This window comes from Panthera tigris, chromosome D1, assembly GCF_018350195.1.
Source record: "Panthera tigris isolate Pti1 chromosome D1, P.tigris_Pti1_mat1.1, whole genome shotgun sequence".
NCBI classification, from domain to species: domain Eukaryota; kingdom Metazoa; phylum Chordata; class Mammalia; order Carnivora; family Felidae; genus Panthera; species Panthera tigris.
In genome coordinates, this window is record NC_056669.1 from 58,495,719 (window position 1) to 58,523,612 (window position 27,894).

Genomic DNA, 27,894 nt, shown 5'->3' on the forward strand with positions numbered 1-27,894 from the left:
GGGAGAAGGGGCTGGGGGGGGGCTTCTCCTCATCTCCCAGAAGGGAGATCAGGGCAGCCATCCGTCTGTCTAGATGGTGAGTAGGAGGGAGAACCCAGGAGCAAGTCAAGACTTGGTGGCCCCTCACCATCCAGGACACTGGGCAGGGTGGGGACCCTGGGCAGAGGCTGAATCTTAAGACAGAGAGAGAGGATGGTGACTGTGCTAATATCACCCCCAGGCTAGTGAAAGGGATGGCATACAATGGAGAGCAGGGTTAGAGCCTTGGGTTAGGAGTTGGGAGACCTATGTTCTTATTTCTGTTTTGTCCCTGCTAGCTGGGCCTTTGTTTCCCCATCTGTACAGTGAGGGGCTGGGTACAGATGACATTAGTCTGAGGACCTTCAGTTCTGATGGGGACACAGTCGGGGGAGTAGGGGAGAGTGTTAGGGACCAGGCCATGGGTGGCTCTAGGCAGGTGCCCTGACCCCTGCTCCAGTGTCTGTCTGGGGGCTGTGAGCAAAGTCTGGTGTGAATCTCCAAAAGACCACCTGCCCCCATTCCGGGAATCACAGTCCTGAGGTACTAGAGATTCCCACATGGGCTCTGACTTGCTTTGTGATTCAGGGGTATCCCTGTGCCTCTCATGGCTTCAGCTACTCTCTCTGTGAGGGGCACGTGTAAGACCTAGCACTTGCTCAGTGCCCTAGGTAATGATTCCTCACATTCCCATGACACCTCTCAGTTTGCTAAGCACCTTCTTCTCATACAAGCTGCTCCCTTCCACACCCACTCTGATTCCTGCTCTGTGATGTCCCATTCTGGGGCTCGGGACCCAGACAGGAGCCAGACCTGGGCCCTGTCCTGGGGGCCCAAAGAGATACCTTGATCCACCTCTGGTGGAGGGGCCCTATGGCTGGGCAGGGGTCTGCAAGGGGCAGAGTGGGGTCATGCCTTGCCAACCTTTAACACTGTTTAATCTTTCATGAGAATCTTAACCACCATCATATCAAGATGTTACCTTAACACTTTTTGTTGGAAACATGCCATTTGTGGACAGTGTATTCTCTCTACCTCCCCTCCCAGTTATATTTTTGGTTATTTGGGGGTGAAACTGACACATGTACAACTCTTTTCATTGCAATAATTCTCAGTAGGTATTTTTATTTTAGATGAAGAAACAGGCTCAGAGAGGATGTGTCACCTGCCCTTGGTCACACAGCTAGGAGATAGGTGTAGCTGGGATTTGAACCCAGGTTCATTTGTGCTGCCAGGTTGTGCAGGGGTGGCCAAGTCCTAGAACTCCCCCCCCAGACTCCTCCCCTAGGTCCCCTTTCCCAGCCCTCCTGGGCTCACTGTTCCACCCTTGAGCAGACAGGGTCCTTCTCTCTTGCTCAGGGGTGTTTAAAGGTATGTTTGGGAGACTGTCATAACCCCCTGAGCCAGAGACACCTAAATTTGGGGGGGGGGGAGGGGAGGGAGGGGGACTTGCAAGGGCAAATTAATGATAAATAGGATGGGGAGTGATTCTGCCCATCCACTTGGCTAGCTAGCCTGGCCTGAACCCAGGACCCAAGGTTGAGCCCAGGGCATGGCTATCCAAGCAGGGGTACCAGGTCACTTACTTCTGACCCAAGACCTTCAAAAGATTCATTCTTGGTCAATTTCTGTTTAGATTTGAGTAATGGTTTGGTTTCTGCCATCTGTACCTCTCTGTCAGTCTGCCGTTACTACTGTCAACCTAGCCTTATCTCTTTTACCCTGGACTGGGTGATGGGCATGAAAGGTTTACTGCCCTTGTGCCTGCTGTCTGCTGAGATGTTATTGGAGCCCTAAGGAGGCAGGATCCACCAGGCCAGTGCTCCCATCTCTTTTCCTTATCGTAGATCCCAGAGGCTACAGTTCACAGAATAGGCCCTGTGGACTCCTTTTTGGGTCTCCAACTGAGCTGTGTTGTGGGAGATAAAACACAATCTGGTTGTGGCCGTCAGCCAAAACCACTGAGGCCAGGGGAGGGGCAGTGACCTGCCTAGAGTTAGGGTGGAGACAGAGGAGGTACATAGCAGAAAGCCATAGCCCTGGCTTCATCTTGAGCCCAGAGCCAGCTCCCCTGCCACCACTCATACACATTAAAAGAATGTGGGTTAGAAGGGGTGGGGGTGAGTATCTGACTATGCCACCCACATACTGGAGATCTAAGGTGATCACACTTCATGGGGACCTGCAGCTCATTTTACAGGATTTAGTTTGCAGAACGCCCTTTGAGGTCATCTGCCATCATGGCTCCCTGCTCACCCCCACTCACTTATAAAATTGGGCCTGATTCACAAACGTATTGGAGCCCTAAGCACTGTAGGAAAAAAACACCTCTATTTGTGAACACACTGTGACAACTCCTCGTTTTTTCTCTAGCACCTTTAAGAAAAGCTCTTCCATCCCAGAGATCTAGGATGGTGAGGCTAGGAGGTTATACATTCTTATTCCTTCATTCCATAGATGGGAAACTAAGGCCCAGAGAGCATGGAGCAGCCAGAGCAGAGAAAGGAACCTGGGGTGGGAGGAGGCTGTGACCTGGATACTATTCAGGATGGCTATGTACTCACTGTGTGACACTGGGCAAGTTAGCTGTTCATCCAGGTGAGCTCACCAAGGGCCCTCCCTGCCCCTCTGTGGTCAAAGGCCAGTCACTGGAATGAGTGAATGCTCAGCCTTGGGCCATCTGCCACACTCATGCTGGCCTGGCCTCAGAGAAGTTGAACTATTTATTGGCCTCAGTTCACTGGAAGTGACTGGAGGCAAAGCTGGCACTAGGACCCAGGGGGCAGGTGGCAGTGGCCGCCTCCCAGGCTGGAAAGGGTGGCTGCAGTGCTGGTGGACCTATCTGCCCCGTGGCTTTGGAGCCCTGGCCAGCTCTGCCTGGGGAGGGTCAGGGGAGCCCCAGAACTCTGGGGCCAGGTGCTGTTGAGAGCCTAGTCTAGTCCATGGGAGGTATGTGGACAGGTGCTGGGATGCTCAGGGCAGATGGTGGTGGACAACTGCCAGAGTCCAAAGCTGGAGGGGGGCCTGGTTAAATCCCCCAGCTGGGAGTAAGACTGGAGTGGAGATTTTACCCAAGTCTGGTCAGTCTATGAACCTTGAGGCTAGTGGGCTGGATCAACTTCCTCCTGGGTTTGTGAACCTCACTGTGAACTGGGTTAGAAGTGTGTAGGCTTGGCGTGCCTCGTGGTTGGTGGGGGATGCAAGCTTTGGCATCTCTAAGTTGCTCTTGATTGTGGCGGGGGTGTGTGCCCATGTTTGGGTCTCTGGAGTGTCGTGTGGGGGCGTCTCTGGGATGTCTGGGGACAGCATGCCTGTGTGTAAGTAGGTTGTTGCAGGGGTGTATAGCTGTGAGTATGGGAGGGGGATGGAGAGAAGGGGCTCACAATTAACTTCCAGAATCCCTCTTCAAGCACCTCAGAGCCCCTCCTCTCAGAGTCCACTCTAACTCGGCCCCTTCCAGCCCCGTCCCCAACCCTAGCTTGAGGACTAGCGCTCTCCCGGCCCCGTGCCCCTCCCGGGGCGGGCGGGGGCGGGCGCTAGGACCCTGCGGGGCGGGGCGGGGCGGGGCTCCGAGCTCCGTCAGCTGTACCTCCGCAGCCTGGAAAATACCGAGCCCCGGGGAGCGGAGCCCCCGAGCCTCTGAGCCTAGCCCGGAGGGAGGGAGGAAGGGAGGGGGCGCGCGGGGCGGGGGGGGGCACGGGGCGGGGCCGGGCGGCGGGACCCACTGCTCCTCCCCCCGGAGCCCCCGCGCGGCCCCGGTCGCCCGGGCAGCCGCGGCAGCGGCGGCGGCTGAGGCGCTCGCACCCCGGGCCCTGGCGGGCCCCCGCAGAGCAGCGAACACAGGTGAGCGTCCGGCTGGGCGGGCGCCCCACCCCGCCCCCACCACCCGCCAGGCGCGCAGCCCGCGCCGGCGCCGCTGCCGAGTTAGTTGAGCCGGTCCGGCGGGCACTGCGCGGAGCCCCGCCGGACCGTCCGTCACCTCGGGTCCTGGCCTCCCCTGGGTTCCCGAAGAGCTCTTACGGAGCCTCCGCACCCGATACGCGGCCCCCACTCCGGCCCTAGGGAGGTCTGGGGTCGCTCCTGGGGGTGGCCCCCGTGACTGCCCTGTGCGGTTCCGCGCTCTCTAGGGGGCCAGCCTCTGCCTGTCTCGAACTCTCCATCGGCCCAGGACCCCGGACAGCCCCACCCGCGCCCCCAGCGCACTGACTCCCGTCCTCAAACCGGTCCTGCAGGTCCCAGGAAGGTGGCGTCAGCATCTGCAGCCGCGTCGACGTTGTCGGAGCCTCCGCGGAGGACCCAGGAGAGCGGGACTAGGACCAGGGCGCTGGGCCTCCCCATGGAGAAGTCCGCTGCCTCAACAGAGCCCCAAGGGCCTCGGCCAGTCCTGGGCCGCGATAGTGTCCAGGTGCCCGACGACCAGGACTTCCGCAGTTTCCGGTCAGAGTGTGAGGCCGAGGAGGGCTGGAATCTGACCTACAGCAAGGCCGGCGTGTCTGTGTGGGTGCAGGCTGTGGAGATGGATCGGACCCTGCACAAGATCAAGGTAGGATTGCTCTGCCCCACGTGCAGCCTCCACTGCGCCCTTGCTGCCTCCGACAGGGAGTCCCCTGCTCCTCTGCAGGGCCACAGACACCTGGTCGCGCACCTGGACTCAGAAGGAGTTTCCTGCCAGGGAACCAGGAGGAGGCACAGTTTGTTGGGCAAGGGCTCCTCACACAGATGGGCCAACTGAGGCCTGGAGAGGGGGTGTGACTCACTCTGGCTCACTCAGCCTGAACCCAGGCTTCTGCATGCCCTTGCCTGCTCCTGGGAAGTGGGCTGCTGCCAGGCCTGAGAGAGTGGTCTCCTTCTGGGACTGCGCTGGCTGTGCAAGTCTTCACTGGGTCCCTGACTTGAGTCATCCCAGGTGGGGAGACTGAGCCCTTCTCTCCCTAATTCCTGGTCTGTCCTCACTCTCCGCAGTCCTGGGTGCCAGGGACCTGATTCCTTCTTGCCTGATGTGCTGCTCTTCCCTCTTCCTTCCCTGGCTGCTCCCAGAGTCTCCTGCAGGGACTTAGGGTTGTGGTTGGCAGATCCTGAAGGCAGGGACTTGGATGTCCCTGCTTTACACAGGGCCAGGCTATGGGAGGAGGGGGCCAAGGGAGGCCAGCAGATGCAGGGCAGACACAGGCACATCAGCTCCCTCAGAGCCTAAGCCCCACTCCTCAAAGTCCCATGACTTTCCTCTTTGCCTGAACCGGGCAGGCTTGAGGTTTGGGACCCAATGAGCCCACCTCCCCTTGGGGCCTAGATGGGGCAGAGGCTGGTGAAGACTCTGGTCTAGAGGCCTCGGTAGCTCCCCCAACACATCTGGTATTGCTGTGAGTGCCTCATTTTGAGGGGGGCAATTCTCCCTTAAATGGGTTCTTGGCAGTAGGTTGTGTCCTTCACTTCCCTTGCCTTTCCCTTGCCCTCCTCTTTCTGCTGCCCTCCTCCCGGATGTAGGGCAGTGTATTCCTATTGGGGGGGTAGAGGGGAAGGGCACTGGACTCTGAGGGCACTCCTGCCCAGAACCTGCTCTCAGACCTAGCTCTGGCATCTTGACTTCATACCACGGTCTAAGAAAGCTGACCTTCCCTCTCTGACCCTATGCCTTTCTGCTTTACTAAATCTTAGTCGTTTACAGCTTTGTCCATCTGTCCCATGTGGCCTTCTAGCTCATGCTTTCTGCTTTCTCTTCCCCATCGCCCCCGTGACTCTCTGTCTGCATCCCAGCTATCTGATTATCTCTTTCTCTCTGGGTTTCCATGTGTGTCTCCCCATCTGGAACTCTGCCCAGGCCTGAGGGCCCTGGGCCAGAGGCTTTCTGGGGGCCTGAACTGTGTCTGAGGCTGAGGAGCAGGGAAGCACAGGGCAGCTGGTGTGTCCCAGCTTGGTGCTCTCTGAGGGCAGGGACAGATCCTATCCCTCTTTGCATCCCTAGCATCCAACACAGATAGAGCAAGGATGTTGTTTGAATGAAGGATGGAAAGAAGGAAGGAACAGACTGAATGAAAGATGAGCAAGGTTGTTGTGAGAACAAGGTTGTTTTCCTGTGATCTGGGAAAGGCTTAAGGCTCTCCAGAAGGGGAAGGTCTGAACTAAGTCCAGTACTCCCACCCTCTGTGTCAATAGGGCGGAGCTGCCTCCTCCAACTGGCTTGGTTAATGAATAAACCCAGCCCAGTCCATGACTGGAGTTGACGGGTCTTGGGGCCAGACTGCCACAATAGACCCCTTGTGGCCAGATCAGTCTTGTCAAGTGGACTTCCTTGGGAGAGGAGGGGACTTGGAAAAACTGGGTGTTGTGGTCCCTAGCTGGGACCTGGATCCTCCTTTCCCTCTCAGACTGAGCAGAGGTGCCAGAAGACCTTTTGCAATCCCTGTTTCATACTCCCTCCTCACTGGGGTGTAAGTGAGGACACTGAGGCTCAGAGAAGGGCAGAGGCCAGTCTAGGGTCACATAGCCAAGTCCTAGAAGGGCCAGGCTTGGAACCCAGATTTCCAGTCTCCCAGCCTTTCTCTCTCTGTTCTCCCCACAATGGAGATAGAGTTGGGGACAGGAGGCGAACAGAGCTGGAGCCTAGGATGGAGGCTGGGACCTTGGCTATGGGCATCCTGAGCGGCCAGCCCCCTGACTCCCCATCCCCTCAGCCCAGCCAAGTGGAGCTCTGGGAGATGGGCAGGAGTCTCTGAGCATCCCATCCCCAAGGTTCCAGGATTCCCAGGTTCCATGCAGGAAATCTCATTTCTGATAGGAGTCAAGCATCTTTTCCATCTTCAAATTTACCCTCAGGCCAGTCCTGGGCAGTAGTAGGCTTGTCTTCATGCTACAAAGAAACTGAAGCCAAGAGTCACTTGCTTAAGATCACAGAGCAGCTGAGGCAGGCATAGGACCCAAGCCAGCCTGACTCCAGAGCACCTGCCCCCCCTGCTTGGGCTCACATTGTTAGTCAATGTTATGGCATTTGACCCCATCAGTAACTCTTTGAAGTACATGGTGTTCTCATAATCCCATTCCTGTTTGATAAATGAGACAGCTGAGGCCCAGAAAGGGGAAGTGACTTGCCAAGGTCACACAGCAGGTCTGAAGCCAGAGTCCCCAAGGATGATTGGGTCACTCCAGGGGGCTGGGACTCAACCACCGGTGTTTGTTTAGCTTTTGACCCCTTACCCCATCCTGCCCCAGCCTGTCTGTGGGCCTGCCCCTTGAGCTGGGAAAGCCAGCCTGCACTCTGGACATGCCCTGTTCTCGTGATCCTCAGGTGGGGGTGGGGGTAGGGTTCCATCTATTGGTCTACCTTATTGATTTTCTCCTCATCTCCCTTCCCCTAGACTTATCCTCTCCCTGTCCCTGTGTCCACAGGTCCCCGAAAGCCACTGTAGCTCTGGTCCCAGCATTTGGAGCAAAGACAAAGGGGAGAGGTTGTTGGAGGTCATCTCTACCCTTTTCCTCCCTCCTGGCCTCCAACATGGCCTGGCCTGACCTCAGGTCTACACTGTGCTTTGGGCACTGGAGAGGAGGAAGACACTGCCTTCTGAGAGGTCCGGCCTTGTTCCAGAGGCAGATGTTGAACACAGATCCTGGGTCCAAGGCAGAGGGCAGATTGGAACCAAACCTAGGTCTCTCAATGCCCAGGCCAATGTCTGAGTGTATGAGAAATGCAAAACTAAGGAGTCTGCCAGTCATTTAAGCAGGGCCAGCTTAAGTCCATTCCTGGCTGTGGTATCCTCTTCTGTGGATTACCATCGATCAGTATGTCCCTGCCCTTTTCTGGGCTATTCCTCCATTTCTGCCTTGGGACTTTCCTGGCTCTAAGGGCCTCTGAACTAATGGGACTCAAGGGCCCATGGGAGAGAAATGAGGAATGAGGGGAAGGAAGCAGGAGGTGACATGGCCTGCCAAGCCCTGCCCTTGATGCTCATGTGCTCAGACTCTCCAGTGTTGCAGCCTGCCTAACCTTGTGCTTGGCTAGCCATGTGAGAGGCAGAGGAGATCTGGTCCTGTCTTCAGAAGTTTCCAGACCCTGGTAAAGAGAGGAAGGACAGTTCCAGGTGACTTCTGCCTACTACACGGGGCAGATGTTCACAGGCAGACCACAGAGGCAGGAGTGGGCCTACTGAGCAGGGTCCTTGAGGGGCTTGGTGGGAGGTCTCTTGAGGGACTGTGGCTGAGAACCTGAGGTTCCTCTTGCTACAGGAAGCTGAGCAGTAGGGACCTGTCTTCTCTGACTTCCTTTCTTATGGCTCCTCCCCTTCTGCTTTGGAGAAAGCTCCTCGGCCCCTCCCTTCCCTATCTCACTGTCCACCTGCTCCCATAAGGCACCCTCACCCCACCCCCTCCATACTCTCAAGTCTGTTCCCTCTAAGTGCCTCAGGTCAGAGGTGGCTGGAAACTTTAGGGGAAGTCTTTCTGGGCTAGGCTGAGTCTCTGGAGGAGAGAGCACGTTGTCCAGAGTCACGGCCACATGGCCTTGGGCAGGTTGCTGCCACCACCTAGGCTTTAGCTTCTTCATCTGTTGAGTAGTGCTGCCCTGCCTGTCTTTGGGCACTTCATTCATTCATTTACTCATTGAGTGAACATTCACTGATAGCCTCTCTGCCTGGCCCTATGCTGAAGGTTAGGGACAGAGAAGAGGATCAAGCCCAAGCGCTGCTCTCAAGGAGCTCCTTTGTGCATGTGATGGACATGGACAGACACTTGTCACAGAAGCTATGGAGACCCAGAGGGGGCCTCTGAACCAGCTTGGGGGCCAGGAAAGGCTTCCTGGAATGCTCAGGTGATCCCTTTGGAATTGGGTGGTGAATGAGATGGACAAGTTTGATTGCATTGGGAGCCTTCCATATAGAGGAGCAAGCTGTGCAAAGCCCAGAGGTGGGAAATAGAGTAGTACATTAGGAGACTGGCAGGTGGTTTAGTATGGAGTTGGAGATGATTAGAGAGCTGGACCAAGGCCCTAGAACATGGGTCCTGGAGGTCCTGGGATCCCAGGCTGGGGCGGGGGGGAGGGGGCGTTCGATAAAGCAGGTAGGAAGTGGAGGAGGAGGAAGAGGAAGGGGAGGATACTGTATTTGTCTGGATAGAGGTGCTGAGTCCTGTGTGAAAGCAGGGGCTGTGGGGAATGGAGCAAGGGATTGCATCCAGAGAGATTTAGGAGGGATAATGGATGGGACATGGTGGTTATAGCATAACCCTTTGCAATGTGCAAACTGTATTTTGCAGGCTGGGGTGTAAGACTGTGGATATGCAGCCCCTTTGATGCCTGCCTTGGTGGGTGAGGAACCTTGTGAGTTTGAGCAGAGTGGGGGTAGGTGCCTCCAGTCAGTGTCCCCCTGGGGCCAGAAGAGCCCTTAGTCCCCAGGCTGGCTCTGTGCCTCCACACCCGGCTCCCCAGGCTCTGGCTTTTAAACTTTAACGAGCCCCAGCTCAGTTTCCAGCCCAGAGTCTTTAAAGTTTCAGGAGATGAGAGGAAGGAGGGAGTCCTGGAGACGGATGGGTTTTCTTTCTTCCTCTGCATTTCCACGCCTGGCTGGGCCACCTGGAACCAGGGCTGTGGGTGCTATGACTCCAGAATCTGGGACCTTGGCTGGGCCACTCCAGCTGGTTCCTGAGGGGCTAGGGGCCACAGGCCTGGCAACCAGGTTGCCACCATGATAGATAAGATAGAAACCTTATTCCAGCCCTGATCCTTTACCTTGGCCTCTGACCTAGGCAGATGAGGTGGGAGGAAAGCTGTTCAGAGCAGGTATTAGGCTTGAGGTGTCCCTGTTCTTCTTGGTGCCTCACTTTATCCCCTCTGGCATGCTTGCGCTGGGCTCTGCGCTTTGGGGCCCTTGGACCTTCAGAAACACAGACAGTGAATGAAAGAAAGTGGCAGGCCCAGGACTTAGTGGTGGATCCCATGCCAAATATAGGTTCCTCTCACCTGTCATTAGAGAGCCTGGGGCAGGTGACACAGGGCCACTGGAGCTATTCTCTAGGGCTTTAACCTAACATTTGCCTCCCTGCCTCTCATCCGAGGCTCCCTGAAGGCAGATACTAGCTACTTCTGATATCTCTAGAATCTTTATGTACTGGGGCAGGTGAGAAATGCCTGCACATGTACACTGTCCCCCGCAGCACACACACATGGGAAGTAGGGGGATGAGTACTGTGGTCCTGGGCCATTTAATCTCATCCTTGGGTTTCATGCCACAACTTGCATCTGCTCCTAGTTGCTGAGATCCCCTCTACTATCTCCTGGCACCTGCCCCCCGGGCCCCCCTCCCCATCTCTGGTTCCTTCCAGGTTGCCTGGGACCTGATTCTGGACCAAAAAAGTGATAAAAGTCTAAGGCAGAGGCTTGACAGAGAGGATGGAGTTCCCTTGTGTGTCTCTGACATTCATTCATTCAACACATTTTTATTGAGCACATACTATATGCCAAGTATTGTGTTATATCCAGGAATTTAGTGGCAACTCAGACAGATCAGACTCAGCTGTTATGAGGCTTACATCCTAAGGAGGAGACAAGAAGAATAGAAGCAAACAGATCATTAAATAAGATACCAGATGGTGGTTATGGTGGTGTTATGAAGACAGGATGGTATGATAGGGGTTGTCTGGCCTTCTATGTGTGGATCTTCTGTTTGTGGAGCTGGATTGTGGGTGACTGTGTGTGTGATAGGGTCCTCGGTTGGGTGGACTGTGAGCCTCTTCACATCTGCCCAGGTGACATCCCTGGGGCAGAAACCTGACTGGGCTCAGTAAATCATATTGAATGTATGTATGTGTGTGTATGTGTGTGTATGTGTGTGCATGTGTCTGAGGTGGTGTGTATGTGCCTCTGAGTGTGGGACTGTGTGTTTCTGTGTCTGGTGTTACTGTGTGTGTGAGTCACACCCCCTCACTGCAGCAGAGTTGTCTCTGATCCAATTATGTCTCCTCAGCTGTCTCCTGGCAGCTCTAGCCCCAGGCTCAGTGCTGGTTCTGCCACAGCTTTCCCCTCCCGACCTCCATCCAGCCTCCTGACCCAGCCTCTGGGCCTACCTCTGGGTCTCAGGGTCTCCTCTTAGGGTGTGTTCTCTGTCCCCATCTCTGATGGTTACTGCTTCTGCCCTTATGTCTCTACTCGTCCCCTTTCCTATCCCATTTTTTTTCTGTATCAGTTTTTTATTCATTCAACAAACCTCTTCTCATACCTCCCACCCACTCTGTCAGCCGCCATGCCAGTGCTGGAGACACTGGGCCCTGCTCCTGAAGCCTAGTGGGGAGACTGACAAAGATGGGGACAACCTTCCAAGAGAACTCAGGCAGAGGGAGGCCAGTGGCTGGCAGCGTGGGGGGTGTCTGGGTGGGGCCTTGGGAGCCCAGCAGGAGCCAGGTGGCAAGCTGAGCAATTCTCACTGAATCCCTCAGTGGGGTAGGCTCCCAGAGGCAGGAGTGCAGACTGAGAGTGAGAAGGAGTGGAGGCGGAACCAGAGTGAGGAGGACATCTTGGAGTTGGGATCCGGCCTAAAGGCAGAGAGAGAAAGATAGCAGGGACTTTCAAGCTGGGCAGTGCCATCATCAGCTCTGGGTTTTAGAAAGCTCCCTAGCTGCTGGAGAAGCACTGGCTTGGGAGCCAGGAGACCAGAGACAAGGATGCTGCTTCAGTGGTCCAAGCAAGAATGAGGAAGCCTGCCTCAGGTTGGTGAAGAGGAGCTGTTGGAAGGTCATGGCTGAGTGCAATCCCAGGAATGAGAGGGAGGGATGAGTCCAGAGCCATGCCTAGGTTCTAGGCACTGGAGGGGAGCACAGGGCAGTGGGCACTGGGGTGGATAACACGACAGTACTGGACATGGTGAGTGAGAGCCTGTGGGCCGTCCAGGGGGTGATGCCCAGGAGGCTGTTAAAGACGCTGTCTGGAGCTTACTAGAGAGAGTGCTTTGGGGGCATTGGGCTGTCTCTGGAGCCCTGGGAGGTGTTTAGCCAGTTTGTGTTTGTCTTGATGTCTGTGTGCCAGCCCTGGCCATTGTCTCGTGTCTTGTGTCACTAGTCTCCCCCATCCCTTCCTTTTCTTCCAGGCCCACCCACTCTCTGCCTCTCTCCTCTCCTCCCTCTTCTGTCTGGCTCTCCCACCTCCTCCAGGGCTGGAGTGGCAGGAGCTCCAGACCAGGAGGTCAGCTTCTGAGATGTCAGAGCAGGATGGTTCTCACTGCTGCGCAGCTGGGGCCTGCTGGTCTAGAGTCTGAGGGGTGCAGTATGGGTCCAGGGAAGCTGTTGGAGACTCGGGGGAAGGACAGAGGAAGGAGGCAGAGCAGGTATGAGTCACTCAGCGCTGGATGGAGAGCATAGCAAAGAGCCTGGGTTAGTCTGCCTGAGCAGACTTAGGAGCCCTGTCTAGGGGAGGGATGGCAGCACCTGCACTCTCCATAGTCTCAAGGGGACCCCAATTTTGGGGAGAAGATGGTTTGGAGGTATTTGGTGCCAGATCCCTTTCCTTTTAGAATAGAGGGCCATAGGGCTTGTGTGGTCATAGTACAGGTGGGGATACTGAGCTAGAAGATGGGGGAAAGAGCCCCTGCTCTGGGCTCACACCACACATGCTCTCTGTGTCCTTCTAGCTCCCCTCACTCCAGACAGAGCCAGCCCCAACAGACCCAGCCCCTAGCATGGATCCTCAGGGACAGGCCTCACCTGGCCAGGTGCTCGCTCACCTGGAATTCCTTGGGTCCTCCACAGAGCAGAACCTGGTTCTCAGGGAATAGCCTTGGTGAACTGTGGGTCACACTGGGTTCTGTGTTGGTTCCTCTCTTCACTTTTTTGAGCTACCATTTACAAATGGGCATAATCTTCCCTCCTCCCAGGTAATTGAGAGGATGGAATTAAATGAATTTGTGAAGCTCTTAGCACACCATTAACTTTTGCTGAATGGATGAATGAATGAACAGCCTGAGGTTCTCTAGGGACAGCTCCATTTCCTCCCGCCTCCTTCCATGTTCACTCAGGTTACCCAGTGGAACTACCTGAGCCCTCCTCTTCCTCCAGCCCCCAGGCTCATGCCAGCACCTCTGCCCAGAACTCTTTCACCTCCTTTTCATCTGAGTGCGTCTGCTCTTCCGTTTATCCTTTAGGACTCCACTTAGGTGCTCCTCCTTGTAGCTGCATCTTGGCCTCCTGCATCCTCTTCCCTGCCCTGCCCACCCACAGTTGTCATTGCCTGTGCAGCTTTGGGGGGGGGTCCCCCTCTGGTTCCACTCCTAGCATGGTCAGATGATGCGGAGCCTTTCTAAGGTAACTCAGCATTAACATGGGCAGCCTCAGGCCCCATCTCAGCTCAGCCCAGACTTCCAGATCCAGGGAACAAGGACCTCCAGGGTCTGGACAACACTCTCAACTCAGGGAAAAAAGTATGGTTTCTATGTCTTGTATAAACTGTGTTGTACCAAGAATCCAAAAAGGAAAAATAAATCACCAGAGCCTCAATTCCTGAGTAAAACTTTTTCCTTGATTCCTTTCAACTCTCACACAAGAGTGTACATAATTTATACATACTTTAGACCTTGGCACAGGTACAAGTTTGTATCTTCTTCTTTCATTTAACATTGCATCTGTAAAAGTTTCTTGTATTGCTACCGAATTATTAATTCTACATTTCCGGCAGCTGCTCCATGCAGGCCTGTTCTGGGTTCCAAAGGTTCAGAGCCTGCCCTTCCCTGGGTGGGTGGTGGGGAGCCATGCGCAGTTCTCAGTAGCTGAGCAGCAATCATCCAGGTGATGTGTCTTAACCCAACCAGACCCAGCTGTTGGTGATGTTCCAGGTTCTCAATATATTTTGCTAATTATAAATGCAATAATATAGTCATAAATATTGTAGCAAGTTTCTTTGGTGTTTTTTTCTGAGTATAAATTTCTGGTCCTGGAGTTCCAGGAATTGAGTTGAGAGACATTTTTATGACCTAAAAAATATTTGCCAATGGGGGAGCCTGGGTGGCCCAAGTCGGCTAAGTGTCTGACTCTTGATTTTGGCTCAGGTCATGATCTCATAGTTCACAACATTAACCCCCGCATTAGGCTCTGTGCTGACAGCGCAGAGCCTGCTTGGGGTTCTCTCTCTCTCTCTCTCTCTCTCTCTCTCTCTCTCTCTCTCTCCCCTGCTCATGCTCATGTGCTCTCTCTCTTTCCCTCTCAAAATAAATAAATAAACTTAAAAAAAATTTGCCAAATAGTTTTTCAGAATAGTGGAACCAATTTTTGGTGTCACTAACTGTGTAACAGTCTTAGCATGTCCTCACAAGCAGTAAATATTTTGTATATTTTAGCTAATTTACTAAAATATAAATTCACACCTCAGTACCATTTAAATTTACTTTTCTTTAACTATCAGAACTATTAAGGATCTTTCAGCAAGTCCCAGAATCTTCCCTGAACTTGTCTCTGACACCTCCTACCCCTACACTGCATTTTATGTAAGGATGATGGCAGAAGGAGTAAGCCTCAAGTGCCATGGAGATTTTTACAAGTCTAGGAGGTTTTCACCAAGATTCTTCCTTCTGAAGTCCACAGAAGCTCTAAGGACCACTGGCCATGGCCCCTGCCCTCTAAAAGTCAGAGAAGCCTACACAGGCACAACCTCTTTTCTGTCTCACTTGTCCATCCTTCCCTTCAGAAATATGTCTTTATTAAACCATGCCAGATACAGGGGATGCCAAGATGAATAAGGGGGCCACAGCACTGTGGGCCAATCAGTGCATTGCAATGCATGCTGATAGAGGGAGGCCCTGGGGGCGGAGGAGACAAGAAGTAGGCCCCAGGTCATCCTAAAAGATTTAAGGACAGGAAGGGCTTTCTGGACAGGGAACAGCCAGACTGAAGTTTGTTCAAAAACAAAATAGGGAAGGAGCCAGAGAAGGAAAGTTCTCAGAAAGCAGAACTGATGAGACCTCTCTCCTCCTGCATCCCATTCCCCACTTTCTCTCCAACCCCTTGTGTCAGTGCCCTTGAGCTATTCTTGAGATTTGGGGGGGACATGGAGGAAGGTCTTAGAGGTCTGCATTCTGGGAGCTCCAGAAACCCAGAGGCAAGGGCAGGTGCTTTATCAACTTGGCTTAATGCTGGCTTCTTGAGGCCTTTGGGAGAGACATTGGGGGCCCCTGGGAGGGGTCCCTTCAGAACAGGAGGCAGAGGCGCTGCTGAAGCTGAGCCTCTCACCTGCTATATGCCCCAGGCCAGGCTGCATCTCTCAGCACCAGGGCTGACATGGAGCTGGCAGTGCCTGGTTGTGTGGGCTGTGATGGGGGAGCAGATACATTTTTGTAGGGCCCTGGTGGAAGAGGGTTGCCCATTTGCTCCCTGTCCATCCACACTGTGGAGGGATCTGGGCATTTTGTTTTTTTAAACTTTGTTCCCTGGCCCTGTATATCCTGCCCTTTGGGGATTAGCAAGAAGGTGCTCCTGTAGGCAGGGCCTGAGAAGTCCTGGGGCGGGGGGGTGGGGGGGGTGGGGGGGTGGGGGGGGGTGGTGGCACTGGGGCTTGGGGCTGGAGGAAGAGCAGCTGCTGTTGGGGCTTTCTGTACAAGCCTCACTTAATCCTCACAGCTCCGTTCTGAGGGGAGGATTATCTTTGTTTGACAGATGAAGCTACTGAGACTCAGAGCTGAAGTCCTTTGCCCAGGCCAAGGCCAGGAAAGCAGGATGTAGCTGGGCAGAGGCCTGTCTGCCCTAGGCAGCCTGGAACTGCTATGTAAACATGAGCCTGTGTGTGGCCTGGCTGGGTCTGGTGGGGCAATGCAGTGGCTGAAAGATTCTCAGGGGTCTTCCAGGTGCAGAGCACCTGGGTGGAGTTTTGGGAAAGTACAGCTCTGTCTTTGAGCCCAGTGCAGTCTGAGGGTGGAGTCAGGAACTCTGCTCTGAGGAAGAATGTCTGAGCTTCGCTTTCCTGGTGAGCAAGCCCTCCGAATCCGATGAGCTCTGCATAATAACCGTCAATTAACTAAGACAGTCTCCAGTTGCCAGCATGTTGTTTGAGCTGGGCCAGTCCTGCCCCTTGATGAAGGTAGCAGAAAGCCTTAACAATCTGGGGTCAGACACACCCAGGCGATAGTTCTCTGCTTTACCACTCTTAGCCTTCAGGCCTTGGTCAATCCTTGTAATGCTCTGGGCCTCAGTTTTTGCATCTGTAAAATGGGGATAATGATACCCATTGGGGTGTTGGGAGGATAAGAGACAGTATTTGTACAGGATACAGCTTGGTGTTGCAGACAACTGGCAGAGGCGGTTTGACCTACATGTCAGCTCCTATGGGGTCCATGGGCCAAGTGTTGTTGTCTCCTCTGTGATGATGACTTAGGCAGTGATTTGGAGCCATTGGTACATGGTAATGGTTATTCAGGTTGTGCTTATCATTCAAGGCTGTGATTGATTTGATAGTGAGTACCCCACCCCTAGTCAGGAATGCTTCCTTTGATTTGAATATGGTTCTGTTGGGAAAAGATGATTTGCATAACAGTTATTCCTTTTACAACACTGTCTATTAAAATGCAGCATGGTGAGTAGTCAGCACAGCCTGTGGGATGTTTCAGAGCCCACACGAACCCCTTACCTTCTCTGGGCCTCACTCTCCCCAGTGGTAACTGAAGAGTGTGGAGGAAGAGATAATCTCCTGGGTCCCTAGGACTGTGGGATAATCCGTGTGTTGCACGTATCCCATGGGCAAGGATACTGGAGACCTGGGGTGAGGGCCAAACTTGGATCCACCTGTCTGTCAGTTTGCAGGTTACTGACCTGGCCTTTGGCCCTCAAGGCCATACCACAGCCCTGTGGAGGTGACCTTACTTCTTGTCCCCTGTCTCGGCTCAGCTATCTCCCTGGGTCCTGGGACATACTGGAGCCCTTCTCCCCACCATTTCCCTCCCTCTGTGGAGATCCCTCCTTCTCTAAAGCTGAGCACTGGGAAGGCCTCCAGAGAAGCACAGGGCAAGGGTGGGAGAGAAGAGAGGGGCACAATGAGACACAGCTTGGGCACTGGATCCTGCTTAGTGCTTAATTATTTATTTATTTAAAATGTTTATTTATTTATTTTTGAGAAATAGAGAGAGAGAGAGCGTCCACAAGTGGGGGAGGGGCAGAGAGAGAGGGAGACACAGAATCTGAAGCAGGCTCCAGGCTCTGAGCTGTCAGAGCAGAACCCAATGCAGGGCCCCAGCCTACGAACCACGAGATCATGACCTGAGCTGGTTGGAAGCCTAACCAGCTGAACCACCCAGGTGCCCCTGTACTTATTTTTTTTAAGTCTCCAGGTATTTGTACTCACCAGTCCCTCTGCTGAAATGTCCTCTCTCCCCTTGCAGCACTTCTGCCCCTTTTCCTTTTAGGCTCTGTTGCCTTCTGCTCCCACAGTTACTGTGCCCCTCTCCCCCACCCCTACTCATTCTCTGCTGGGATTCTGTGTCCTTGTCTCTCATGCTACCCACTTGCTGGGGCCTCTGGCTCATCTCCAAGTTCCTCCTGCCCAGTTGCAGTGTCCTGGTATATAGCAGACTCTAGAAAGAAAGTGGTGGATAGATAAATGGATGGACCAATAGGCAGGCCCCAGGATGAGGCCAGAGAAGCATAAAGGGCACAAAATGCAAATGTGACCTGGTCCTATCCTGTGGAAGGGTGAATGGCTGCTCATGGAAGCCGGCTGAAGTCCTAACAGCTACTATTTTTTGAGTATTTACTATGTACCAGGTATATTGCATACATGATCTCGTTTAATTGAATCACAACATCCCCATGAGATAAGTACTCTTATTATCCTTGTTTTTCATGTGAAGAAACTAAGACTCAGGAGCTTGTGCCCAAGGGGAAGGAACTGGAATGGGAACCTGGGATTGCCAGGCTCAAAACCTGCAAGAGTCTTCCCTGGTGGCCCTCTTCACTTGTCCAGTCCCTTTTGACCATGGCTCCGTAGGACTAAGTGTGTTGAGGGTTGAGGGTGTGCAGGTCCCAGGGCTTCTGAGCAATTCCAGTTTTCTACCTCCCGGGGCTGGAGAGAGTGGAATGTAGGAAATATGGTCTGTAGTTTCTCTGGTGTCACTTGCTCCCTCTGGGCCACAGTTTTCTCAGCTGCAAGTCAGCTTCCCTGCTGTAACCAGGCTTTAAGGGTTTTGCAGCTCAGCATGGCTCCTTGACTGAGCAACCCAGAGCAAACCCCCTTCAGTTCTGGCTTGCAGGGGCAGCTCCCAGATGTCCAGATGAAGTGACTGACTTGCCCAGGGCCCAATGGCTGTGGGATCCGGTCACAGGCCTGCCCCCCAGGTGCTCTCCAGTGACTCACCGCTACCCCCACCATCCCTCTGAAGCCTCTTAGAATTACACCTCGCAGATGTGGCAGCTGCCACAGTGGGCAGGAACAATGCCCTATGTAATCTACCCCTCTTGGCACAGGCCCCTAGCTCCTGGGGGCTGTGGAAAGAGCATGGCTGGGAGCCAGACGGGATGAGGACGCCCACGGTCACTCTCCACTCTGCTCTCTGGACCAGCCACCCAGCCTGCCTGTTTTGTCACCTGCAGTACCACCGCCCCAGCCAGGGTTTCTTGCCCTGCCAGCAGAGCGCCACTGCCGGCCTTCCTGCCCAAGAGCCTGCCACCAGCCTGGGAAACCTTTAAAGTTCCCCTGTTTTGAAGATGAAATGTTATCGCTTCTCAGCCTTTTGGCTAAGATCAAGTGTAAAGATGAAATGTTATGCAAAGTTTACACTCAACTGCCAGGTCTGTCTTGGGTCTGTCTCGTGGCCATGCAAGCCCCGCCTACTTCCCGCTGTCTCAGAGGGAGGCCTTTGGTCCTGAAGCCACAACAGCCCTGAGCGGTGTCTGGGCAGTGTGGGCCTCTCCTCAGGGTGCACCCAACCCCCAGCCGTGAGTGCACCTGGGTCCTTGTGCACGCTGAGCCTGACCAGAGGGAAGAGGCAGTCCCAGGTAGGGTTCTAGCCCAAGAGCATAATTCTGTCGTCACTGCCCCTCCACACACTCACTGCCCAGGATAACACCTCTGAGGACTTGTAAAGCCAAGTCAGCTTGGCTATAGAGAAATTCTCATTTCCTCAGAAGCCGCACGTGAGTGGTCCTTGATGGTTGAGAGTACAGGAAAATCTGGTTTTGAATCCCTGCTCTGCTGCTTTCTTGCTGTCTGATTCAGACAGGTTGCTTAATCTCCTGGGCCCTAGTCTTCTATGCACAGCACAGGAGTAATGCCAGCTCATAATTTGGGGTGAAGAGTGAGCTTGCATTGAATGTCTGCTGCAGCGTCCAGACCTCCACACAGCTGCTCAGTACAGGTCGTCCGGCTGCTGCTGCTGCTGCCAGTTTGACCTCTGCCACCTTCCCCCACGCCTTTCTCACCATCCCAGCCCTTCCCTCACTCCGTTCACTCACTCACTCACTAGTTCCTTCACACGTGTCATTAGTCTCCTTAGGTGTGATGGGAGTTCCTGGGTACTTCCTTGACTTTCACAACCCTGACACTCAGCAGGGGAGACTTTTGTAAAAGTCCCTTATTTGGGGTTTGTCTGATTTTTCTAATGACTGGATTTTGGTTATGCATCTTTGGCAGAAATGTCACCTAAGTGGTGCCTGTATTCTCTTCGTTGCATTCTATCAGGCAACACCCAGTTGTAACTTGTCTCATTACTAATAATGTTTACTGTGATCACTTGACTCAGGAGGGGTCTGCCATGCTTCTCTACAATGAAGTTACTCATTTTCCCTTTGTAATTAAGTATTTTATGGGAAGTAATACCCTATTCCTCATCAAACATTCCATTTATGTATTCATACCTATATGTACTTTGGCTTCCTATTTACTTCAGTGGAATATAATCTTTTAAAAAAATTTTCTTTTAATTTAAAGCTTTTTATTTTTGAGAGAGAGACAGAGGGTAATTGGGGGGAGGGGCAGAGAGAGAGGGAGACACAGAATCCAAAGCAGGCTCCAGGCTCTGAGCTGTCAGCACAGAGCCCATCGTGGGGCTTGAACTCACGAACAGCAAGATCGTGACCTGAGCTGAAGTCGGACGCTTAACCAACTGAGCCACTCAGGAGCCTCGATATAATCTGTTATTATACTATTTTATTTTTTCATTCTATTTTGTATGTTAGAGAGAGAGCGTGCATGTGCAAGCAGGGGAGAGGGGCAGAAGGAGACAGAGAGAATCTTAAACAGTCTCCATGTTTAGCACAGAGCCTGATGCAGGGCTTGATCCCACGACTCCAGGATCATGATGTGAGCCAAAATCTGAGTGGGACACTCAATTGACTAAGCCACTCAGGTGCCCTGATTATCACTATTTTGATACTCGGGTTGTCCTAGCTTTAGCCTGTGGTAGGTGGCCAGTTCTCCTAGTTTGTCTGGGATGGAGGGTTTTCCTAGGATGTGGGATTTTCGATGCTAAAACTGGCAAAGCCTTGGGCAGACCCTGACAAGTCACTCACCCAGTCAGTGGGAGCCCTTCATCTGGCTCCTGTATCTGCTTGGCAAGGTCCCTATCATTCTGTGAGTATGTCCTTACTTTCTGGCACAATAAGATGTTCCAGGCTCATCTTATCTCACCCAGCCCCAGAATCCTGCATTTCTCTAGGAAAACCTGGAACCAGGACCTTTTGAGTATTAGTGGAGAAGAGGTGCCTGCCTCCATTCTGCGGAGCTGACCTCCTCCTTTGTGCCCTCACTGGGCAGTTTAGGGCACCTCTCCATTTTCAGGTTGGTCTCCTCCCTCAACTAGAAGCCTCTCAAGGACAGGTCTCAGATTCACCTCTGATTGTTCTGTGCTCTGCACAGGACTAGAATTGGGGCTGTTAGTTAAATGACTGGATCTAGAGTCATAACCTTCCTCATGGATCAGAAAAGCAGAGAGGGAAGGTGATTTGTTCAGACTCACACAGTGAGTTTTTGCAGGCTAGAATCTGTCCTCGAACTTTGATTTTGTCTGTCTTGTCTTTTCTTTTTGCAGTTTTATATCTTTATTTGAAAATCAGCAATTAGTTCTCATCCACATTAATTGTCTGTAGATTTTTGAAAGTGATGTGGGTACGCAGGTAACTAAGGCATAGAGCTTGTTTGAATCTTCATCCTTGTTAGTTTCCTGGACAACTGCACACAGATATAGTATGGAACATTCCTTATTCCTTTGCCCCGAACAGCTTTGTTGAGCCTGGTGTCAGTGAGCTTCTGGAGTTCCCATCTCCATGGCAAATTTCTGTATCTCTCTGGGGGCCCAAAGGGCACACTTCTTGAGACCCACTCCTTAGATGCGCCTGTGAATGTTGATGGTGTGTGTTCCCTGGTGACTACCTCACTGATGGCAAACGGCCCTTCCTCTCATCATGCTTCTTTACAGGAGCCATTCTGCTGGGCCCTGGTTGAGACGACTGGAAAAATGTGAATATGCTGTGAGTGTTAGATGTGCTGAAAATTTACTGCAACAAAATGGTAGAGATTGTTGCCTGAAGGTTACAAAATGGAATGCACAGAATAATCTCATTTGGGGGAAATATGCACAGAAAAGGCTTGGGAAGAACAATCACTAAAGTGTTAACAGTGGCAATCTCTAAATGATGAGAATATGATGGTTTTCTTTTTGCTGTCTGTATGTCTAACTTTCTAAAACATATAGTACTGTTTCTACAATAAGGAAATGATTTAAGTAGAAAGATCTCCCAGAGATACTGAGAGGTACACTCACCACATGCCAGGTACTATCCTGTTTTTTTTTTTTTTTCCTTCTCTCCCTACACCCACCCCCCCATCCCCGCCCTTCTTTCTCCAGCCACCAGTGGAGGTGTTACCTTTATTTCTGCCAGGTACTATCCTAAGTGCTTTATATACATGATCACATTTTGCTCTCACAGAAATACTCGGAGGTATCAGCCCAATTTTAGAATTAAGAAAACCAAAGTTTGCTTTCTATGTGTTTCCTGTGGCACTGTCTGAATGCCCAGGTCTGGGAGACCTTTTTAAACTACATAAGAAAACTTGTCCAGTTGCTGAGGGGACCTTGAGCCTAGGCTTTGAGCTTTTGGGTGAAAACAATCACCGAATAAGGACGTGAACTAAGTTTCACCTTGCTGAGTGCAAACCTAGCAAAACCTAGTTCTGTTTTTACTTGCTTCCCAGACATATGATCTGGGTTAAATCCCAGCTCTGCTGCTTACTAGCTGGGTGACCCTAGTCAAGTTACTTAACCTCTCTCAGCCTCAAGTTCCTCTTTGCATTTCTTGTCTGGCAGAGTTGTTTTGAAGGTTAAATAAAAAAGGGGATCCTTGGCTCTTCTCTCCCCTAGACGGAAAGTTCTTTGAGGACAGAGCTAAAAACTGTAAGAAATCCAAAGATATTTGTTGGATGAAGGAAAAAAAAAGGTAAATTGTATGGTCAGGTGGTGAGTACCATGGATGAAAGAAAGCATCCATTTAGGTATTTGTTTGTTTAAGCCTTCATTTCATTTAGCATGTAACCATACCAGATTCTCCGCTGAGTCAGCCATGAGCCTCCACCCATGAAGATCAGTGGTCTGGGAGGGCATAGATATAGAGACTTAGTGTACGGGAGTCCAGAAGGTCTGGCCTGGCCATTCAAGAAGGCTTCCTGGAAAAGGAGACTGGGATGGAACGGGAGGTTTGGTGGGAGCTGAGATGGGGGAGATGGTCTCTGGATACAGGGGCTGTCTCTCTCCTCGCACGGGTGGCTTCTGGGAGGGCTGGACAGGTAAGCTCTTCTTCATGTTCTTTCTCCCCTTCTTGCCTCTCTGCCCTTTGGTCTCCTGGCTGGGGTTTTTAGCCCTGTGTGACCCTAACAACCCATGTGTCTGTCTGCAGTGCCGGATGGAGTGCCGCGATGTGCCAGCTGAGACACTCTATGACGTCCTACACGACATTGAATACCGAAAGAAGTGGGACAGCAACGTCATTGAGACTTTCGACATTGCCCGCTTAACAGTCAATGCTGACGTGGGCTATTACTCTTGTGAGCAGGCACAAGAACACTGATCCTAGCCTCCCTGCTTCCATCCAGGCCTCCAGCCCAGCTTCCTTCTCCCACCTTTCCTCCTTGTGATCACTCCCATGGCCAGGCTGCTCAGAGACCTGAGTGCTAAGCTGTAGGGCTGCCCTCCCTGACATTTCTGTCCACTCCTAGACTCTTGGGCACACACACGTACACTCACAAACACATATGCACTCCCATGTTCATGTATACACACTCCACACACATGCACACAGAGTCATGTACACACTCCATGGCCACATGCCACATATTCACAGTCACACATTTTCTGATACACACACTCACAATAATATATTCACATTCACATATACAAACAGGCCCGGCCAGCAAGGTAAGGGCCGTGTGAGGTTGTGAGCAGGAATGGCTGGTGACAAGAAGGGAGAGGGTTCTGTCTCTTTCCTAGTGTTAGCTCTGGGATTGTGGTCTGGTGGGTGGGTGGGGGGGTGTATCTGTTTGGATCAGGGGGGACTAGCGATTAACTAGGCATCCCTGTGTCCCTGGCTTCTGCTATGCCCTCCCTTGCAGGCAGGCAGACCAGAGGTCTTGCTGAACTGTCCCTTGCCCTCCACAGGGAGGTGTCCAAAGCCCCTGAAGAACCGTGATGTCATCACCCTCCGCTCCTGGCTCCCCATGGGCACTGATTACATCATTATGAATTACTCAGTCAAACATCCTGTGAGTCTACCTGCCTTCCCTGCTGGGTGGGCAGGGGAAGGTCCCAGGTACAGCTGGGCCAGCAAGCCTGGCCCAGGAAGAAGCTTCTGGCTACTACCATGACTTTCATGTGACTTTAGTCTGGGCACGAAGCTCTCTGGCCCTCAGTTTCCTTACTATATAGTGAGAATAATGGCTCTTGTCTCCCTGCTCAGCTCTCAGGCAGATGAGAAGAGGGTGATGTGAGCCATCACTGTGGGCAAGTGGGATGGGCTGGCTCAGAAAGGGGGTGCAAGTAGTAAGAGGCAGGGCCTCTTACTTCCCTGAGGCTGGGCCACCTTGATCTCCACAGCAGGCAAGACAGGCAGGTACAGCTGGCCTGGGCAAAGATGAGTGCATGTGTGAATGCCCATGTATGTGCTCATGACCCCTGACTCCAGACTGAGGGCTTTCCTGAGGGGAACAGGGAAACCTTGAGAGGCAACAGTGACCTAGACTGAGTCCTCTCTTTCTGCCTATACCAACATCAGGCCTGTTCTGGAGTGGATGCCAGGGGATGTGAACTAACTGACTCTGTGTGTGTGTGTGTGTGTGTGTGTGTGTGTGTGTGTGTGTGTGTATGTACTCATAAAGACACTTCTTTTGTCCCAACCCTCAGTCTCACCTCCCTTTGCCTTCCATCCCCAGAAATACCCACCTCGGAAAGACTTGGTCCGAGCTGTGTCCATCCAGACGGGCTACCTCATCCAGAGCACGGGGCCCAAGAGCTGCGTCATCACCTACCTGGCCCAGGTGGACCCCAAAGGTGAGGGCTTGGCCCTGGCAGCTTATCATGGGATCCTTTCCTATACCACAGGAGATGTGGCCTGATCTACTAGGGATCAAAAAGAGCCTGTGTTAGGAGCTGTTTTGTATTTTGAGGCATCTCCATCCAAAATATCATTTGAACCAAGATTTGAGACTTTATACTGGTTTGAAAAGCAAAGGCCAAAGTGGTAGCCATTGCTCCATGACAAAGCTTGGAGCTCTTTTCCTGGGCTCCCACACCTCCATGCTCTGACTGGCTTCCTGCTTACTGTCTGCTTTCACTCCATCTATCTTGCTAGCTCCCATCCTCTGCCCATCCCAGAGGCCCTGAGTTTTCCAGGCTTCAGTTCTCCTCCCTTGGGAAGGTTCAGCTATTCCCAAGGCTTCTGTGGCCAGCTGACATGTCTCTCTCTGCTGGGAACCAGATCCCTGTGGCCATTGGCCTCCTGGACTCATCCCTTAAGATGTCTTCTGGGACCTGAGACTCACTGGGTCCAAAGCTGAACTATGAACTATCTCCCCTCCTAGTTTTCCCCTTCTCCTAAACCTCCCCCTAGTCACCCATACCAAGAACCTGGTGGTTGACTGGGATGCCCTCTGCTCAGCTCCCAGGTATGGCCACCAATTCTTATTGATTGTACCTTCTAAATAGCTCCTGAATCTGTCATTTCTCTCCATAGTCAACGACCTTCTCTGTCCATACAGCTACAGAGGGATTTTTCCCAAACATGCATTTCCTCATGATTCTCTTCTGATTCAAATTCTTCTGTGACTTTCTGTTGCCCTCAGAGTGAAGTCTAAGCCCCCTCCCCACATTTCCCAGTCCTTCCTCACACCTTACACCGTCCCACCTCCCTGTCTAGGCAGCTTTTTCCCTCATCCTAGAAACATCTCTCCTCCCTTATGCATGCCCCCAGGACTGCCTCACATGTCACCTCCTCTGTCCCTGATGCCCAGAGTTACCACTGGCTCCATGCTCTCAGGCCCATTCCCCTCTAGCAGAGCATTTGGTACACTGTCACGTCTCAGACAGTGAGTTGCTCTTTGGGTCCCTGGGGCTGGCCCAGAGTAAGTGTCATGGAGTGGATGTGGAGTGTGAGTGAATGGGTGAATGTCTAGAGGACGGGTAATCCCTGAACATCTTTGCCCGGGTGTGCCCCAACCCCACCAAGCACCCAGTGATGTAGGCCCAGGGCTCCCTAGCACCTCACTGACTGAGTGTGCTGGGTGTCAGAGGCAAGAGCAGACATTTGGGAATGAGACAGGGTGGATGGTTGGGCTACCAACTATGGATTCCAGGCGAGCCCAGGATGGGGAGCTTAGCCAAGAGGTCTGTGTAGCAGCTAGGCTGCCTGGGGTAGGGGGCTTGGGAGGACAGGTAGAAGGCGGGGTAGAGCATCAGGGCCATTCACAGGTTGGGTATGAGAAGGAATGTCAGTGGAGGGGAGGTGACAGGCAAGAGTTTGGTGGGTCAGGATTTCAACCCACTTGTAGCCTGTGGTCACTTAGGACCCTGTGGTTTTCTTCCATGCTCTGGGGCTTAGCAGAGGGACAGGAGGGGTATAGCAGGTGGGTTTGGGGGAGGGGATACGACAGAATTGAGCCTGGGGACCTTGGTCTGAGACAGAAAGAGAGAGTGAGGATGATGAAGTCTTACGGACTTGCCTCACAGCCTCCTCCCCTCCCATGGAGAAGAGGGTAGCCTCCTTGGAAGCCCCAGGCTGGAAGGAGTAGGTTGATATGTATGTTTGGAGGGAGCTGGGTCCCTGAGGCTGCTTCTTCCCTTCTCTCCTCATTACTCTTCCCTGCTCTCATAGGCTCCTTACCCAAGTGGGTAGTGAATAAATCTTCTCAGTTCCTGGCTCCCAAGGTGAGTGGCCTTGGGACTTTGGGGTATGTAAGCAGCGGGAGAGGGTTCCAGCTGAGGGGGTGGGTCAGGGATGGAGACTGGGAGTCAGGGGTGGCGGAGTCAGGGCTGAGGGGCAGATTTATGAAATGGGCTAGAGTCAGGGTCCCGGGAGCTGGGGACTGAACCACTGGAGGGCGCAGGCCGGGAAGTGGCGAAGACTCAGTCCCACGCCGTGTCCACCCCTGACTCGGATGTGTGGCGGCCCCCCCAGGCCATGAAGAAGATGTACAAGGCGTGCGTCAAGTACCCAGAGTGGAAGCAGAAACATCAGCCGCACTTCAAGCCGTGGCTACACCCGGAGCAGAGCCCGTTGCCGAGCCTGGCGCTGTCGGAGCTCTCCGTGCAGCACGCGGACTCGCTGGAGAACATCGATGAGAGCGCGGTGACGGAGAGCCGGGAGGAGCGCACCGGCGGCGCGGGCGGCGAGGGCAGCGACGACGACACCTCGCTCACCTGATTGCGGCACCACCGCAGGGACCTAGACAAGATGGAGTGGGGTCAGCGGTGGCGGATCCTCCCGCCCTTTCTCCCCTCCCCCACCGCCTGCGCCTCCTAGGGACGCTGGGCTGGGGCCCAGATTGGCGCTGCGGCCCCACTGGACACAGCCCCAATAAACGATCCCACAGCCTCAGCTGGCTCGTCGCTGTGCCTGTTTCCCACCTGCCCGGGCATGACCACTGACCACTGTCACCTTTAATCCCCTTGTTCTAGGGTTCATTTTGTTAATTTTATTATTGATCCCCTGGCCTTTGCCCCTTTAGACATCCCCTCATTTCCCCTTGTGTAGCTGGAGTATGTGTCAGGTCGTCACCCCTTCCTCCTGTCCATGGTGTGTTCTGTTTTCCTGTGTCTGTTCCTTAGTTCACTCATCCATTCACGTGTCCTTGTTACATGTTCATTCTGCCATTTGCTCCAGGCTATTTGGCTACCATTCACTGCTCTAATAGAAGTGGATCTGGCCGGAAACCCTGGTTCAGGGTTCAGAGGGTGAGGTTCTACTGTGTGACCTTCAGCCTAAGGCCCCTTTGGTACCACCTGCATTGGTAGAGGATCTGATGCTCTCCAGTCGTCACATAAGGAAGGGGGAGAGGTTCCTGGGTCTCAGACCGCAGGGCTGTGGGCCTCAGAGTGGAGGATGGAAGGTTGGGGGTTGAGGGTGACGGTCATCAGACTCAAGTGCAGTGGAGGGACTAGGTCCTGTGATTTGAGCCTTCCCTAGGTCACTTTGAAGACCTCACACCTGTGTTAACAGAAAAGGTGGGGCTCCCGGTCCTTTGCCAGTGGTCAGATACCAGTCCCTGGTACTGTGTTCCATCTGGCTGCTTGGAGCTCTAGGCTTTGAGACCTAGAGGGATGCCTGGACCTCACCTGTTCTCTGTGGCCTCCAGGTACCTCTGCTGCCTGAGGGCCATCCCTGCTATCAGGTGGGGAGGAAGGCTCTGTGCTCTGCCCTTTTCTGGTGTTTCTACATCCTATATGAATTTGGGGC

General features: G+C 53.1%; 1 protein-coding gene across 2 annotated transcripts; it reads left to right on the top strand.

Annotated features, from left to right (window-relative positions):
• On the top strand, positions 1 to 27,036 carry STARD10 (StAR related lipid transfer domain containing 10). 2 transcript variants are annotated; one of them, XM_007080889.3, is made up of 7 exons: positions 1 to 76; positions 4,251 to 4,561; positions 22,849 to 22,996; positions 23,607 to 23,710; positions 24,377 to 24,494; positions 26,314 to 26,366; positions 26,617 to 27,036. In XM_007080889.3, the coding sequence occupies exons 2-7, from the start codon at positions 4,355 to 4,357 to the stop codon at positions 26,860 to 26,862; spliced, it is 876 nt and encodes a 291-aa protein (XP_007080951.2). In that variant the 5' UTR covers positions 1 to 76; positions 4,251 to 4,354; the 3' UTR covers positions 26,863 to 27,036. The 2 variants fall into 2 exon arrangements, with proteins under 2 accessions (XP_007080951.2, XP_042815220.1); XM_042959286.1 differs by lacking the exon at positions 1 to 76 and adding an exon at positions 3,762 to 3,861.
• Positions 27,037 to 27,894: the final 858 nt, after the last annotated feature.

What these genes read in the sequence shown, in the direction of transcription:
- STARD10 (XM_007080889.3), top strand. Translation starts at nt 4,355, where the DNA reads ATGGAGAAGTCCGCTGCCTCAACAGAGCCCCAAGGGCCTCGGCCAGTC. An exon ending in ATTACTCAGTCAAACATCCT is followed by an intron (nt 23,711 to 24,376) that starts GTGAGTCTACCT and finishes TTCCATCCCCAG; the next exon opens with AAATACCCACCTCGGAAAGA. An exon ending in GGCCCAGGTGGACCCCAAAG is followed by an intron (nt 24,495 to 26,313) that starts GTGAGGGCTTGG and finishes CTGCTCTCATAG; the next exon opens with GCTCCTTACCCAAGTGGGTA.